Source organism: Opisthorchis viverrini, assembly GCF_000715545.1.
Source record: "Opisthorchis viverrini unplaced genomic scaffold opera_v5_293, whole genome shotgun sequence".
Classification (NCBI taxonomy): Eukaryota; Metazoa; Platyhelminthes; class Trematoda; order Opisthorchiida; family Opisthorchiidae; genus Opisthorchis; species Opisthorchis viverrini.
Window position 1 is genome coordinate 241363 of NW_008751951.1, and position 18630 is coordinate 259992.

At 45.2% G+C, this 18630-nt stretch overlaps 1 protein-coding gene across 1 annotated transcript in view; it reads left to right on the top strand.

Annotated features, from left to right (window-relative positions):
• The window catches only part of T265_14926 (hypothetical protein), a gene marked incomplete at both ends in the record, with an annotated part of 43272 nt that overhangs the window by 17697 nt on the left and 6945 nt on the right, over positions 1-18630 (top strand). The window contains 3 exons of the mRNA XM_009175804.1: positions 6424-6614; positions 8611-8921; positions 17181-17440. Of these exons, the coding sequence (XP_009174068.1) occupies positions 6424-6614; positions 8611-8921; positions 17181-17440 (762 nt within the window). The remainder of the gene's footprint in view (positions 1-6423; positions 6615-8610; positions 8922-17180; positions 17441-18630) is intronic.

Here is an 18630-nt window from a genome sequence, read left to right on the forward strand (position 1 = left end):
TCTTTTCTAGGTGTAGGCGCCTTGGCAGTATCCCAGCCCACGTACAACCATGAACTGCACATATATAAATAAGTTCATGTCACATCGACCGTCCTGTGGTGCCATGAGCCGGATTGCCTTACTCGCTGCATACAACAGGGCTGTATGCTACTGCTGACACCCCCTTCTTCCTTTCCTTCTTTCTCTCTCTCTTTCTCTCTCTCTCACACACACATTTTCTCCCACACCCTATTAATGACTCTCTCCTTGTAGGTCCAGCACTTAGAACTGATGACTCCTTTCGTCCTGCATCTGTTTGCAGGCAACGTCTGCGTGTCGCCCATCGAGGACATCTTTAGGCATCGCGAGGTCAGTCTTCTAACCTTGACGCCCAGTCTATCTGGTTGCCTCCTAAAGTCCGCACTCTGAAGCAAGCAGGTCAGCAAGCTGCTCTTGCTCTCACACTGTACTCGAATGATTTGCGCTGTGTCTCAGAAACGGGTGTTCAAAATACAAGCTGTGGTTAACTTTAGTGCCCCGTCACTCCACTGACTTTCGGCTGCACACCTCTGGCCATTTACAATCCAGGGGGATGCACTTGAATTTGGAGTGTTTGACGTACCTTGGATGTTGTATTAGTTCTGGTTGTGGTGTGAAAAATGGGGTCAATGCACGAATCTGCAAGGCTCCGGTCGCGTTTGCAAATTTGAGACATCTATGGCGTCAAAATACTGTATCAGGCTACATTGTGGGCTGTTGTATTGTATTACTGTGAGACTTGGCGTGTTGGATCAACAGAACTGAGACATCTTTAGGTGTTCGGCAATCGTTGTCTCAGAACCATAGCTCGTGTAGGTTGATGTCGGCGAATCCGTAACGAGGCAGTTTGAAAGTGAGTTTTGGGTTGTGCAACGTAAGCTTCCCTTGAAGAATGTGTCCAGCACCAGAAGCTGCGTTGCTTAGGCCATGTATGGCGTATGCCGAACCATCGTTTGCCGAAGAGAGTGCTGTTTTCCGTGCCCAATTCAAAGTGGCGAAAGCAGAGAGGTGGCCAGCCGTTGAGCTTACAGAGGAGTGTGAAAGAAATTACGGATCTTGTGGGTGCTCTTGGTGCTACTTGCCTTCCAGGATGGGTACCTTGTGATCCCTGTTTGGGAACGCTGCAAGATATGGCCGCTCATCGATGTCAATGGTGTTCTTGTTAGTTTGTATCCAGATTGCTTGGCTGCAAGATATGGCCGCTCATCGATGTCAGTGGTATTCTTGTTGGTTTCTATCCAGTTTGCTTGGGTGAGTATCTGGAGATCTATGCACCCCGGTGGGATTATAGTCAACTAGGACTAAGTCCTTTCACCGTCTACCTTCATTCTTTTCTTCACAGTAAGGATTTCAATAAGTCATGGTTGTACGGCAGTGGAATATCAATGTTGAACACTAATAATTATGATGATGATGATGACGAGTCACCTGAGTGTTAGTGGAACTCGTCCATCGTGTTTTGCTCTGACCTCGCACAAGTAGGGCTGTGAATCGCTCTCCTTGTTGAACTCATAAGGGTCTCTTTAAAGAGCTGGTGGAATCATTGAAGATATTGCATCCCAGTTAAGAAGTGTCTCGAGATTGATTAATCATCCTAAGGCCTGATTCGCCTACTTGTCGGCAGTGAAAAAAACAATATGAAACATTGTCTGGGAATCCGGATTCCTCATGCACTCGGTATATGTTTGACAGTCGTAGTTCTTGTTGATGCTGGCAGTATTACATAGGGTACGAGCATTCCAGTGTCTTATTTTGAGAATTCTAGCTTGCGCTGTGGTTGTCATATCCGCTGGTCCATTAGAGTGCGCGTGGGATGAACGAAATTGCGTCTAGGAGACATTACCATGGGACTTCAACACCAACCAGCTTTGATCCGTTAGCCTTCGCAAAACCAAATTCAACCCGTAACCAACAAATAAACAGCGCTGGCATTGATTTCTCAGTGATCTGATTCGCCCAGTCCGTCGGAATTGATGTCGTTCGTTTTTGAATCCAATTGGGTTACCAGCTGATGGCCAGCCAGGTTTTAGCGCCCATCATCCGCTTGCGCTGTTTCACTTTGGTGAGGATACCTTCATCATGAGAAACCAGTGACTTCCTCAGCAGGTCTTGTGGGAGGAGGATTTTAGTGGGGTGCAAAGGACGAGGTTGCCCGTTTCCGAAACCACCCGTCTCTGAACATGCTAAGATACTTGTAAGTTCGGACTACAACAGATACTCACTCGTTTATGCAGATGATCTTTGTTACCTTTTGCTAATCAACTGGAATGATAGCGAAATACACTCATTTACATACATATTTGCTTTTTCGGAAAATACACCTGGAACCCAACTGAATCTCTCGTTTATGATGTTTTCAAGTTACCGAATGTATTGCACCAGGCCGCTTCACGTTTCAGTTCGTACGATGTCGAGATATTGCGATACATATATAGACGCAATACAATACTCATAAGGTTGCTGAAAATTGTTGCTGGGAAACATCATAAACGAGAGATTCAGATGGGTCTCCCGCAAAACGACATTTGTTTGCAAATGAGTGTATTTCGCTAATTTCGTGTAATGTGAGACGGAAACTCTGGGACTGCGCCTAGCTGATGAGCCCCAAGAAGGATGAAATTGTGGGCTGTCGAAGAATTTCCAGCAACCTTATGAGTAGTGTTTTACGTCTACAGGATGATTGTTTTATTTTACAATTTCGTGGAATCTAAGAATGCGGCTGTCAACTCACTGCAAGTTTTTCATCTGTGCACAGAGGAATTAATGTAGTTCTTCAGGGTTGTCAGAGGACCGTATGATTTCAGGAGCACTTGTTCCATTCGACCACCAGCTTCAAATTCTTTCCCTCCTTGGATGGGATTATGAACGCCGAGTGGGCCGTTAGCCTAATTTTCAGAAGGCTACTCCGAACAATCCGGGTGGAGAATAGACCAGCTTGTTTTGAATAATATGATGACCGAAGTTTCCGCTATGCGCGCTTCATACACAAGTTTCACATACAATTTTCACAGAAGCCTCTTTCGTTCGTTTGTATGGTATTGTTTTGAAGACATCTGGGTCTTTCAATGCAACTTCATATGTGACACTGATCGGACCCGAAATCCAAGACCACGTGCACCAAAGCGTGCGTCTGATCCGGTTTTGTTAAGGTCAGCTTCTTATGACTGCTTTGGTAAACAATTCAATCTTGGCCTTACCGTGTTTTTGCTTGTGTGTGTGCAGCGCAACTTTCCAAGTCTAAACTAGACTCACCTTATGCATGACAAGCTCAGGAAATAGTTTTCGACCTCATCGACCTGACTCTTGATGTCTTGGCCCCAACTCTCTTGGGGACATGCTATTTGAAACTGCACCAGTTCGCCTCATTTTTAGGACCGATTTCTTAATGAGACACTAGGTCGGTGTCGTGCGTACGTATCGAGCAGTAAAATGTACCAGCCTGGTGGGACTCTTGAAAGTGTTTCCAAACTGAGATTTAAGAGCCGCTGACAATGTCCGTCTTTCTGAAACCATTCGACACTCGTGCTTGGTTGCTAGCATTCGAAACTTTTTTGGATGTTTGACAGATCACAGCACCGTTTACCCGGTAGGTGCCCACTGATTAATTTCAACCCGTGTAAATACTCAACAGATTCGGGATAACTTCGCTAGGACTCGAGTTACATGTTCTTCTGAACTTCAGTTGTCACGGCCGTGAGTAGCACAAAAGGTCGATGGAAGGTACAAATTTGTAGCGGCCTAGGTTTGATATATTTACGTAATTAATGCTCTAGCTACTGGCCGGGACCTGTGGGATTGCAACGCAACTCTGGTATTTCGACATTCTTGTCCGGGCAGTATGGTTGCTCATCTTTATTTTGTGTAGGTCTATTTAATGTGTCCGAAGCAGGTGCTATTTGTTTCACTCATCGTACCGCTAAGATAGAGCGCGGTAGCGATCCAACTACTGACAGCTGCACATGAACCTGGAGCGTTTGAGATTTGTCTTTTCCGTAGTAAATGAAGTATTCGGTAGGTGATCAGCCGTTCGGGAAAAATAATCAGTGGTCAGGGAGACAGTTTCGCCGGTATCCCTGCTTACAACTGGACGGACCAGTTTATATCGCAACATTTTGTATCCTTACGATCGTGTACTGTCCGCCACTGTTTTTCAGTGTGGTGCGATCCCCCCAATAAGGAAGTTCCTGAGAATGAAGCATAACTGGTGCTTCGAATTTTTTCTCACAAACATGGATCGAACGATTGACACTTTCTTGTCCCGTGGCAAATTGGTGAAAGAGTGGAAAACTTCTCATTCTCTCACAAAATCGCCAATTTTGTGGTATTTTGCAGCTGTACGCGTTAACTTCGTTCGGATCAAACCACCTCTTGTCATGCCTTCGGTGGACCTCTTTGAGTGGTGCGAATAAATCGTTTCTGTCGGTGGTCGGTGTATTATTATTATTAATGGTACTATTATCGATTATATCATTGACGGCGACGGCGATACACCGTGCAACGCCCAAAACTGCGCTTGGTTCTACCTGCCACCCATCCTTGTTAATGTAACCGTATATTGTATTATCGTTGTATTAGTGGTCTAACACACCACTCCTGTCCGTACGTGTACAAACACACACGCACACATTGTCAGATTCCTTGATAATCACGATGTCACGATCACACCGACGATTATCGTTCTGTGATTTGCGTGAGCTACCTGTCACACTCGGCTTTTGTTTGTTCGCTCGTTTGGCTATCGCGGTCAATCGATCGCGAGTTCATCATGTGGCCGCATTTGATCCGCTTGACTTGTTGGTCTGACTTTCCACATCTCGTTAGGCGAGACACTGTATGCAGTTGAGTAGGATTTAGCAACAGCTTCTCGACTGTTTATTGGTTTACCGGTATTACATCTGTCTGAACTACTGAGGCAAAGCCGACTCATGCGGTAAAGTGTTCTGTCTAATGGATGCTTCAGTTTGTTTGCTTTCAATATCTGTTACATCAGTGATAACAGACTTTTAGGAACTCGTTTAGCTCACCTTGCTAGCTTAAGCTCTCAGATTTTTGTGACGACTTTTTTTATCGTTTTTTTTGTTAAAAACGATGATATAGAAGTCAATAATAATCTGACGAACAGGATATAGGGGTTCATCTTTAGAGCCATGGTGTCGTGTATGCTGCTATGATCCTAAATCGCCTGGTTGACTATTGTACTTAATCTACCAGTCGCCGGAGAGAGAACCAAGACGTAATGGGACGGGAGCTGCGTGTATCAACAAGCGATAAAGTGACAACAGATAATACACCAAAACAGCCCGAGATGCCTCAGTAGTTAAAGCGCGAGTTTATTGACCTGAAGGTTCATGGTTGGAACCCGACCTCTGTATCCCGACTGTTCCTGTATAGGCAGTATCTCACCTCTTGTGAATCCTTCGCGTGGCATGGAAGCTAGGCGGGACGACCGGTAGTACATGTCGGACAAATTTATCTTGCGACAGATGGTGTGGGATGGCCAACAGACACTAGCAAAGGTGAACACACAGAGAGACAGAAACTGTTCACATGAGGAGTGCGCTTGTCGGCTGTCACATGTGGAACCTATTGAAATCATCCCCTGCAAAGCCTTCTTCCAAGGGCCTTCTTCAGTATTGGAAAAGTGAGACGAAAACACCTGAGAAAATGCGTCTTTTGGAATACGAATACGACTCAGCGTTCTTGCCCATTTTGAGATATTTACTTCATTTTGATTTTTGGACTGCAGTACTGTTTGATCTGGTTCCTCCAAACCCATTGAGTGTAAATGATTACTGTGAATGGTAGCAGTTCCTTTCGGGTCGGTCCAATTTTTCTCCATTCTGAGCGCCATTCAGTGTATGTCAGTGCTTGTTGGACGCGATTTTATGTAGCTAGTTAGATCGAGAGTGGTGACCGAGTCAGATCTTCACACATGTGTTTTACAAACAAAGACGTAAGGGTATCTCTGAATTTCAGAATCCATCACTGATCTATCTGGCTTCGGTGATACCATCGTCGAGAATGACCACATCGACCTCCTGTTGCTAATTTCGGTAGGGCAGATTCCATTCTGGGACCGTTCGGAATTGCACCGTTCGGAATCGTTCCGTCATACCTTACTTTGGAAGTCAAAAGCTAGGTACCAACTGCTCTGGTAATTTCTTCCTACACTGTGAAGTGTCCCTTCGTGTTCTGTACTCCTCAGTCTTTCCTCGTTGTTAACCAAATTTGATCAAGTTTCGTACCTCCGCTGGATTTTCTGTCCCCGTGAGCTCGAAACCTGTGTGTGATTCGTATGATTCATATGATTTGAGGGTACTAGCAGTTTTCTGGATCAAAGGGTCGGTTACTGTTCTTCCTTTTTGTGCGTATTTTTTCGATGTTTTTCTTTCAAAATTTCTTCAGCTCCTTGGTTGGAACGGTCGAGCATCGTTGCAGGTGTTTGTGGGTACGGAGTATGGACGTACGCGGCCGCATCCTTTCTACCAAGCCTATTTAGTCGTCGGAAAGTCGACCAAATACTGCGTTCAGACCATTCGTGATGGGGTCAATGTGATTGAGATGTCCTTCTCCAACGCGAATAACTGGACGTTGAGGTGAGTATATTTGATTGCAATTTTTCCGTTTCTACAAGAAATCCGGTCCTGCTATGTGCCCACGAAGAGTTGTTTGACACAGGAAGCTGAATCGAAGTGAATGAATCAGATTTAGTGGAATAAGGTGAGATCACCGAAAGAATCCCGTATTCGTATCGAATAGGTACTTCTTGAGCCGTTCGAAACGAACGACTGTTATTCCATCCGTTTGTCATTTTGCACTTCACCCCGGGGACTTTGTGTAGGTGGAAGTCATGCGGACGATCCACAGTCGAACTTGTAAGCTTCTTTCACTCCAGTTTGAGTAGTCTTCTTAAGCAGTTCGTGCGAATCGTCGTCACAGTTCTTCGTCCTTATTTGCTTTCGTAAGTAAATGGAAGAAGGCCGAAGAACGTAACGGGAGTGTCAGCTTTGTTCACAATCTTTTCAGACTGGGTGGATATATCATTCGTCTGTAAACAATCTGAGTTTGACCTTCAGCAATGAACTGGTTATCAGTTCATGATTGCCGGTCTATTTGAGGTGTCCTTTTTGAAGCTCATGCATTCACCTGAGCGAGAGTGCACATTGTCAACCCCTTTTTCATTCCCCATCGTTCTTACTCTTTATCGCCTCCGCTGATATTATGAATGCTGGAAGCTCACCATCTGACAATGCAGAAAACTTGAACTGTACTGTCGAATCCCATTCATGCTGAGTCTTTCTGTATACGATAACGAGTGGATCCACGCTCACATCAACCTGATTGGGCCTACTATGTTTTGACTGCAATAAGGTTGACCAGGCTGCGTGACGCTCCAAACCCCCAAAAGTCTAGTCGTTCAAATGAAGTTTCATCAAAATATGCCATATTGTAATTACGATAATAAAGTGACAAAAATGGTACAAACCTCAAATAGTCTGGTTTCTATGCACCAGATTAAATAAAAATGATTCTTCGAGGGATCTTGGGCAAATGGATTGGGTAGGAAGTAGAACAACTACCCGAATTTCACACCGAATCAAGACAAACCAATCCCAAGATGATGATGGTATTGAATTAGGCGCACAAAATCGAGGTCAGAGAGTAGTTAACCGGTTGATGTAGATTAAGTAATGATTAATAGATCAAGAACAAGAAAAGGGAAATATGCACGAATTAGAAACAAGAAATGAGATAAAACCCCTTGTATGCACAAGAGAGGAGTCGACACCGTCCTCATCAGCTTACATGATTTTCCCAACCGACCCACTTCACCCATGGGGAATGAGATAAACGAGAATGGTAGGATCGTTCTATCCGTGAACGTGCTCCCAGTCTACAACACCTGGTGATCTACCTCTTCTAATGGGCCTATGTCCATCAAACATGGTCATCGCCCCCAAGCTTAGTCTCCTCTTTAGTGTTCTTCATCCGGTCACCATGACTGGGATTTTCTCCGCTGAACAACCCCCCTTGTGGCAAATCCGTTTACTTGAGGGCCTTTTGTACTGTTCCAACCATCGATACCAAAAAGTACTCACCAATGCTTATCCCTGATTCCGGTCGCGTGTGTTTCGTAGATCACATGATAAATCCGGCTGAAATCGCCATAACAACTAGTTCCTACTGGGTATGATCATGCATGTGCTCAGCACACATTTCTCAGGAATTTTCATCTTATGAATGATATTGATATTGTTTCAAAATTGTTCACCATTTGGAAGCATGTTGGTGCGGGAAACAGTTGCCTAGATATCATAACCCCGTCATTGGTGTCCTGATTGCGACCAATATTCCCATAAGCAGCTCCCATCGTTACCAGTCCTCGGTTTCAGTACATTCGGAGTCGCCCCTTTATCTGATGCACTTTCACGAAACTAGACATTCCATTATCTCGTTCAGTTCATTCCACTTGTTAACCCAGGGTGTAGCGAATTTATTTTAGTCCACCGTCTATTTAAAGCTTCTGTTTTCTTCATCCGCGTACTCACGGATAGGTTTTCTTTTCGATTACTACTTGACTTCCCGCTTTAGTGTGGAGTGTGTGGGAATTTTGAAACTTCGTAAAACTGATGTGGAACAACGGTCTCAGGTAGCCTCGACAAATGGTAACAATATGACCGCTCCATCTACCGCCAACGATTGTTTGCGCAACGGGGCATCCGATGAGTTGGTATCAAAGACCAGGGCAGCTGAAGTCCCTCGAACCAAGATCAATGCAAAACCGATTTGTGGTGGTGGTCGAAAACCTGGCAAAGCGCGTCTCGTTTTCCGGGTTCTGTTATTCCATGAAAACACGGGTAGCATTGAGGCTATTCAAGTTGCTTCGGATCCGATCTTGTGCAGTAAGTTCCCTGTTCATTGACTGCTTTCGTTTACCACACCTCAATACTTGTCACAGTCGAGGAATCCAACTCTGTGCATAGCTTGGTTCTAGCGAAATGTGAACAGTTTGGTCACGTTTATTTGGCCGAATCCGTTCGATGGCTAAAAGTAGCTGGTGTCGTGGGCTTTTCAATGCACAATTCCCTGTCGTCCCCATGACACTCCTCAGTACCAGTGAGTATTCAGCTATTGCTCACAAGTTCTTGACTGTATTTACAACCCTACATAATTTCGGATTTGTTTTGAATAAACATATTTCATGGTCAGTGATGTATCTGATTGACATTCAACCGACCAGGCAACCACGTGCTCGAGAATGCTCGCGTTCGAACTACGTCCATGCGCAGTCGACGGGTGTGTGCAATGTTTGTTCAGTACGTGCTAAGTGACGTTCAACGAATTTTATTTTTGGACTTCGGTCCGCACCGAGGTGCGTTCAGCTGTCGTTTCGCGAGCTGGACCATCCCCGCCTTTGTGCCGTTTGCCAGGTTACTTCAGTGGAAACCGGCACTAATTGAAATAGTATCCTATCGGTGCCCCTAATTTCTTCATATGCCCCAAACTAATGCGGCTCTGTTTCGGCGAGAATTCACCTCTCCTATAGAATCTATGTTATCAGGTTGACTACACAGCTACTTGCTGCTGATACGGTGGCTCTATAGTAGTGTGCTGATAGTTGAAGAGATTTAGAAATTTCAATGAAGATTTCGTCCTGTAAATGAAGACAGTCTATGCCCACTATGCAGCATCTGGTTCATCCTTGTTGGGAATCATCCGCATTACATGTGGTGCAATTCTCTGCGCAGGCTCGAACCTACTATCTCCGGGCTAGCAGTTGTACTCTTCCATGTTGGGGCGAGATGGCCCAAGTGGTTAGAGCGTGAATTTACTGACCGGAAGGCCCGTGGTTCGAACCCGACCTCTGTCTAGGCTTGGGTAATATGGCAATATCCCAGCCCTCGTGCTTCCTTCGGGTAGCATGCCAGTTAGGCACCGGAAGTGTGCTACAGGTGAACGATATATGTTGAACCATGTGTTGAACTCGCACTAGGGATGTATTACCACTCATCCTTCAGTCTTGAGATTCATGTCGCGTGGTCACTTGTTGACAGGTCCGTTGAGTGAATGGAAGTTGAATTGTTGTTCCTCCCAAGCCATCTATACTCTTTATTTTGTGCGGCAGCTACCGCCACTGTACGACGAGTACGCGGTTATTACAGCTGACAATGATGATGTTGATGATGACTTTCAAAGATCGTTTATAATCATCGCCGTTCCAGAAGGAGTGAACACAAACTGATGTCCCATGGAAAATGGACTTCATCGGTAGACACACTAATTTAGACGATACTTCGTCTCAAGGAAGGATTGCACGAGCCGGATCCGTGTCGTCCACGTGCCGCTCAAAATTTTCGAGGAATTTGGTTTGATGACTGCAGCAAAACTCTAATTTATATTAGCGAATATACACTCTTTTGCAAACTAATTTTTTTTTTTTTTCGAGAGACTCACCTGGAACCCAGCTGAATCATGGGCTGTCGATGGATTTTCAGCAACCTTATGAGTAGTACGTCACAAAGATCTAATTTATATTCGTTGAAATACGGATGGCCACCTGGACTTTTTTGTTTTAAAAGTACTTGCTTTCAACTGTATCCCTGTGGTAAAAGTTTCTGGCTGCGTCGACCAAGATCTCCTCTACTCAGGAGCTCTTCAGTGTTCTTCCATCTGCAGCCCTTAAGCAAACTGTCTGCCAAGTATCCTTCTATTCCTGTCAGGCACTCAGAATTTTGTTACCCACTACCACACTCGTAGGTTAACACTGGTCGGCTTCCAGTCGAGCCGTCGCAGATGGTGAACTAGCCGACCTCACTAAATTTGCTGCTTATCCTGGAGGGACACTGATTGGTAGTCGCCTAAGCCGTGGGCATTCCCAGCTGAGTGTGGGTGGCTAAACTATTATTCTTAGACATTCTCGACTGACAGTTAACTCTCTCGGATTAACTGGTCTATCTGTTTTAGAATGTTTCCATGCGTACTCCCTGTCGCAAATGAGCAGTTCAGGCTCAGTATCCTGAAATCCTTTAACACCTCCACTCATCTGATTACTAACGCAACGACCCCTTTGTTGTTATCCTGTAATGCTTGGGTTTTCCTAGGCCTTTCCATTTAGGATATAGTTGTTGGTACTTTACCAGTTCTCCCACTACGACTGTTGATAGACTTTCATTCCGTGGATTGGCCGGTTCTGGCAACCACAAGGGTTGTGTCTGCTTGCCTGGTTTCTAGATTCTCATATCCCTTCTGCCTAATACGATAATCCCCATTTACGTAGGATCAAGGCACTCGACCGGTTGTCTTGACTGTGTCGATAGGCCGACCGTCCGTCCGGAGTTGGGGCCATGTACCCCATGTGGACTTACCAGAATAATGACAGCGGGATAGATGGTGTTCAAGCAATAGCTGTGTGAATGTGGATTTTACATTTCCAGTAACCACCTAAAAATTGTGGGCAGTCAGGAAGGTCAGTTGCCGTTTTGCTACCGAGGCTCAAGACATTTTAGGCACACCCACTGTGATAAAGAGAAAGTTCCGATCGCCATAAAGCCGCGTGAACTACGTATCAATTCTAATTTCACGACAGAATGAATTATTGCCTACGATTGAGCGCCTGTTGGGAACCCTGATATTATTAGCGTTGCTGAGTTTGCATTCATTTTGAGGGACTTCAGCTTATTCGCTTATTCGATCCGGTTTTTATCATTCTTACCTATCAATTAACGGAGGCTTTCGTTCCCGGCGACTCTACTGGACTTACCACCGGAATCCAGTTCATTTTTCCTAGTTTGTATAATGTGGTCGTGCGTACACCCCCTTCAGATGGGAAATAATGGCGCCAACCAGGGAGAGTGTATCGTCGAGATTGAGGGAATCAAACATAGGTTTGTTCTACTTAATTGCGATTAGTAGTTAAATGTAATTTTTAATATCTTGGCGCGGAGGTTCAGCGGAATGAATTAGTTTCACGTGCAATGCTTGAACTACTTTGATTTGGCAAGTAGGCTATATTTCAACAAAGGATTCTGATCGTCCAACCCTGGCTTTCGTTCAGCTGTATCGGAAACAATCGGAGGTAAGCTGGAATTCAGATATATAAATTATATATATATATATATGAAAACGAGCCCGCAGTCAGTTGTTTTAGGGTGGTACGAATTACTTTTTTGCTGCCAAGAGCTGAATGCTTCCATGTTATTCTGGGCTTTTTCGGCTCCCATAAAAATGCAGATCTGTGGTTCAGTGACTGAAAACCAAGCACGAATATTTCATGTCTATTCCATATCTATTTGGCTACCTCTGATTCAACGAATCAGAATAACAATCAATCTCGGCGATACACTCTCCCTGGTTGGCGCCATTATTTCCCATCTGAAGGGGGTGTACGCACGACCACATTATACAAACTAGGAAAAATGAACTGGATTCCGGTGGTAAGTCCAGTAGAGTCGCCGGGAACGAAAGCCTCCGTTAATTGATAGGTAAGAATGATAAAAACCGGATCGAATAAGCGAATAAGCTGAAGTCCCTCAAAATGAATGCAAACTCAGCAACGCTAATAATATCAGGGTTCCCAACAGGCGCTCAATCGTAGGCAATAATTCATTCTGTCGTGAAATTAGAATTGATACGTAGTTCACGCGGCTTTATGGCGATCGGAACTTTCTCTTTATCACAGTGGGTGTGCCTAAAATGTCTTGAGCCTCGGTAGCAAAACGGCAACTGACCTTCCTGACTGCCCACAATTTTTAGGTGGTTACTGGAAATGTAAAATCCACATTCACACAGCTATTGCTTGAACACCATCTATCCCGCTGTCATTATTCTGGTAAGTCCACATGGGGTACATGGCCCCAACTCCGGACGGACGGTCGGCCTATCGACACAGTCAAGACAACCGGTCGAGTGCCTTGATCCTACGTAAATGGGGATTATCGTATTAGGCAGAAGGGATATGAGAATCTAGAAACCAGGCAAGCAGACACAACCCTTGTGGTTGCCAGAACCGGCCAATCCACGGAATGAAAGTCTATCAACAGTCGTAGTGGGAGAACTGGTAAAGTACCAACAACTATATCCTAAATGGAAAGGCCTAGGAAAACCCAAGCATTACAGGATAACAACAAAGGGGTCGTTGCGTTAGTAATCAGATGAGTGGAGGTGTTAAAGGATTTCAGGATACTGAGCCTGAACTGCTCATTTGCGACAGGGAGTACGCATGGAAACATTCTAAAACAGATAGACCAGTTAATCCGAGAGAGTTAACTGTCAGTCGAGAATGTCTAAGAATAATAGTTTAGCCACCCACACTCAGCTGGGAATGCCCACGGCTTAGGCGACTACCAATCAGTGTCCCTCCAGGATAAGCAGCAAATTTAGTGAGGTCGGCTAGTTCACCATCTGCGACGGCTCGACTGGAAGCCGACCAGTGTTAACCTACGAGTGTGGTAGTGGGTAACAAAATTCTGAGTGCCTGACAGGAATAGAAGGATACTTGGCAGACAGTTTGCTTAAGGGCTGCAGATGGAAGAACACTGAAGAGCTCCTGAGTAGAGGAGATCTTGGTCGACGCAGCCAGAAACTTTTACCACAGGGATACAGTTGAAAGCAAGTACTTTTAAAACAAAAAAGTCCAGGTGGCCATCCGTATTTCAACGAATATAAATTAGATCTTTGTGACGTACTACTCATAAGGTTGCTGAAAATCCATCGACAGCCCATGATTCAGCTGGGTTCCAGGTGAGTCTCTCGAAAAAAAAACAAATTAGTTTGCAAAAGAGTGTATATTCGCTAATATAAATTAGAGTTTTGCTGCAGTCATCAAACCAAATTCCTCGAAAATTTTGAGCGGCACGTGGACGACACGGATCCGGCTCGTGCAATCCTTGAGACAGAAGTATCGTCTAAATTAGTGTGTCTACCGATGAAGTCCATTTTCCAGGGGACATCAGTATATATACCAATATATATACCAATTTAGACAAGAACCTCACTTTCCAGGAACGTAAAACGTCTTTTGCGGTCAGCTTTGCATTTATGGTTGCGCTCTTCTGCCCGAGATCGTTTAGTGGTTAAGGCTAGAACTTACTGACCAGAAGGTCCGTGGTTCGAACCCGCTGTCTGCAGCGACTGCTTCTGTCCAGGCTCGGGCAACCTGGAAGTATCTCAGCTCTCGTGCTTCCTTCTGGTGGCGGGGCAGCTAGACACCTAAGGGGTGTTGTAGTTGTGCCATGTGTCACCCATGTCGAATTGCTGTCTGTTTGATGGGGCCGGGGAGAAGGAAGTTTGTTACGGAAAGTTTGGGTGGCGTTGGAGCTGTGTGCCTCTCAGGATGGGCTCTACATGGCTTTCTCTGTGCTTAGCTCAAGACACTGGACGGTATGGCGGCTGGTAGATGTCAGTAGTGTTGATGCAGTCAATTTCCGTCCAGATTGTCTGATTGATTGTTGGAGATGTAGTCACATCGTATGTTTGTCTTAATCTAGCTTTTAGTGCCTTCCCGTGTTAAATTTTTTCTTCCGTTATAAGGCTTTGTTCAAATAAATCGATAACTTTGTACGACAGTGAAGCACCAGTGTTTCTCATCTGGTGTTGCTGTCAGTGATGGTGATGATGATCTTGCCCCTATAAACCACAACAGATAGGGATTAAATCCAATACGTGAAGATTCCTTGACGACTGAACTTTACTGAACTGTTGTCCCCAGCTGAAAGTGCCCACAAGCCTATCGTAGTATTAGGTTGCGAACCAATTGATAGAAATACCTGTGGTTCAACTCAGGCCCTATGTCCCCAGTGAGAATGATCAGTCCTAATGTCCTGCAGATGAAGTGCGGCTGAGCCTTGGTTCATTCCTCATGAATGTGACCACGCGCCCATTGTATTCAACCGTTTCCCCGGGAATAAATTCATGTCTACATGGATGCAGTGGAGAGATGTTAAATTTTACACTCATCCTGTTCTTCCATTGCACTTGGGGTCTGCTTGTGACGATAGTAACTTTTCACCGTACACCGCACGGGCTTGTTTGAACAACCCTTAACTGTCAGATTTCATGCTGGTGGGCTGTCAGTCAAGGGGAAGAAAATGCCACACGATGCACTTTGAATTTCCCCTTGAAATATGCCCTATTTTGCCTAATGTTGTTTGCGAATGTGTGTCACGTGATTTGGAAAAATGTCTGGTGCGGATGATCGACCAGTTCTTATAACACAGACCCCTTTGCCGTCCGTCTGTATTGCGTTCGCATGTTTTTATTGCCCTGTTCGGAAGTACTGTGTCAGGGACGTCATTACGCGGAACTACATGTGCACAAAGTGAATGGCTGGTGGTCTTTACCATGCTTCATATCTGTCGCCAGTATCGATCGGTTGACCAGTGCTTGTCTGAGAAAAGCTGTGTAAGACCGTTGCTCATTCTTCTGGGAGATGAAAACAAAATGTGGTTGACGCTTCAAAGTTTACTGTAATACAAGGTAGGTGCACTCCCAGTCTGTTTGGAGGCAAACCAAACTAGACAACTTAAAACTAATAGTATGTTCGAGTGAATTACTTCTATTCAGATTAGCCGAGCACCTGCTAACTTGNCCCAGCCCTCGTGCTTCCTTCGGGTGGCATGGCAGCTGGGCACCGAAGGGGTGTTACAACTGAACGATTTTGCATTCAGCCTATGTCTGCCAAATTGAAATTCTGTGTGTGAAATTGTTCTCTTGGACGCATATGTTACACTGGTTTAGTTAGAAGTGTACTTTCTCGGATTAAAACAAACTTACCACAACCCAGTCAACGCACGTCAGGTCGACGAGTGTTGTGGTACCTGATGAGGAACACCTTCTCCACCGACCGAAATGAGCGTTGTACTCGGCTGGGACGTATAACCAAGCGACGTGCTCTCGTTTAAATGTGCCGACAAAATGACAAATTACTAGAGTCGAGCCACGAACTCACCATCCACTCTGTGAGAAAAAGATAACACCATAGTACTTTTTCCTTCACTCACCTTCCATAACAATAAATCATCTGTAGCACGCTTTCAGTGCCCAGCTGCAATGCCGCACGAAAGGCGACCACTGTGTACGATTGCTCGATTACCAGCTTGGTAAGCCTATGGGGGCGACATGGCTCAGCGGTTAGAGTAGGACGAAGGCTGAGATACTCCCAGGTTGCCTAAGCCTTGACAGGAGCAGTCGAGATGTAGAGGTCGGGTTCGAACCATGGACCTCTCAATCAGTAAGTTCGTACCCGAACTACTGAGCCGTCTCGAGCTCAGCTTCCATATCAAAGTCGAATAAGTCAGACTCAGTTGACTTTCACTGTTCACGCAGTCCTGATAGAGTCCACAAGTGGTAGCCGTCACTGGTTTCCCTAGTCAGTTCCTTTCCGCGGTCTCATATGAGCGGCTCGTCGAACCACTCCTCTTGTAACAAATAAAGACCATTTAGTCGTGGCACACTCTGTTTACATAGCTGCTGTGCAACCCAACGAAAGCATGAGCGCTACATAATTCCAGTTTTACCAAGCCAGGGGAGGAGTAATCGAGAAAGTAATTTCGGAGATACCGTTAGCCAAACACCCGAAAAAATTCACCATGTTTTCCCAAACCACTGTTGTAATCTCTGCCCTTGGCTGGAAGGGTGATATCACGACGCGACCCTAGGTTTCGTAGGGTTTCAAATGATACCCTGACGTTGGCTATTTGTGCTTCGCCTTGATGCGACCGCTTGAACAGTTATCGATCGGTTCGTTTACAGCTTGATATTGATCTCGGGGTTACAGCGACACTTTACAATTTGCAGCTGTGAAGTGTCACCGAAATAGCGTTAAGATTTACAGTTTCTGGAGGGGAACTCATCCCAAGGGAGTAACATCACCGTCTCGCAGGTTGAGAGGTCTTACGGCTGATGTTAATGACTTTGAGGTCATAATTTTGGTGCACATAACGGATGCGTTTGAAATCGTTCGGGGTTCCCGGAATACCTTCCTTGGTTTTTGGCCGTATTGGACTAGACCCGATTGATCAAGGTCGTTTTTTGGGCGGCTAAAGTCCGTAGTTTTTAATGTCCTCTCTAATAAATCCATTATTTCGAAGCTGTCGTTAGTCGTTTTTTCTCACTTCTGCCTTTTTTCGTACACATTCCTGTCTGTATTTCGCTTCTTCACCCAGCCCAGCTAATCGGTGACCCGGAATTGTGCCGTTTATCTCTATCGGAATCTGGCCCTAATGGCGGTGGTGACCTGTTCATTCTAGGGAAGAATTTGGGCAAAGAGTGTCATGTCATATTTCGTCAATTGGCCAACAATTCCCCATTGAATGTGAAACTTGAGGATAATCATGGAGATGCGCATCCTTTGGATGGTGCCAACTCGGAAACTTTGGTATCTTGGCAGAAGGAGGCAGCGCTAGAGGTTGAATTCTCACAACAGGTGCGTAGGCGTATTGTTTTTCTTCCCTTCATTTGTTTTCCTTATTTCGAACACGCGCGCTTAACAACGTGTACGAGGAAAACCTGGTGTTTTCTTTTGTGCACATCTGTTCATTTGCCGTCCGAATTCTTTTTTTAAATTTATCAAGTTCACACTGCAAACGTAAGTTGGTTCACAACTGTGTGGGTGTAGTATACTTCTCCAGAAGTTGTGTTGACAAATGTGTACGACAAGCCTGCAATTGATGCGCATGTTTTCAGAGTTTCCACTGCCCTGCCCCCCGTGTGGTTACATTAATTATCCCGTCTTGCATGTTAAGTGTTCCCGTCTCTTGGCACGTTTCACTATTACAATGAAAGATCAGTGGTGAAGTAGTAATCGAAACCGTCGAAACCGTTAGTGGTTTCGACTTGTTTGAGGCTCATCGAGTTAATGCAGTCCTCGGATTTTATTAAGTTTCTTGTGCAACTTTACACCAGTTTCTGAGCTGAGCTGAGCTGGTTTCCTGCTTGATGTTCAAAGGAGTCTCTTAACTTTCATCCGGGTCGAAGCAGCATGGGAAACAGTTTTTTTTACAACAACGGGTATGTATTCGAAAACCGTTAATTTGGATGCCAACGACATCAACACCGTGATGAGAAAAAATTGCAAAAAATCGTTCAACTGTAGCACCCTTTCGGTGCCTAACTGCCATGCCACCCGAAGGTTGCACGAGGGCTGGGATACTACCAGGTTGCCGAAGCCTAGATAGGGAAGTCGAGAGGCAGAGGCCGGGTTCGAACCATGGACCTTCCGGTCAGTAAATTCGCACTCTAACCACTTTGGCCATCTCGCCCCTAATACCGCGATATCAAATAATGGCTGCAGCTTGGAGTCAGTCCAGCACTACAGCTGTTGGAGAAAATGCTATTACGAAGCACGTATACATACACATAAGTGCGTAAACTCGTGACCAGGATCCATTCATCCGTTTGATGATGCTTCATCATTCAGACTGGCAGGCATTGTTAACTCGTTTGTGCAGCCGATAGACGATAGACACACCAAGCGTACAATGGTGTAGAAATCTGTGACTCCAAAAGCGAATAGGTTGTTGATGCAAGTGGTAATGAGGGAGAATCGGTCCTAATGTCGTCGACACACTCATTGAATGCTGGCGAAAATCGTCATTGCGGTATCTCTGAGCGCTA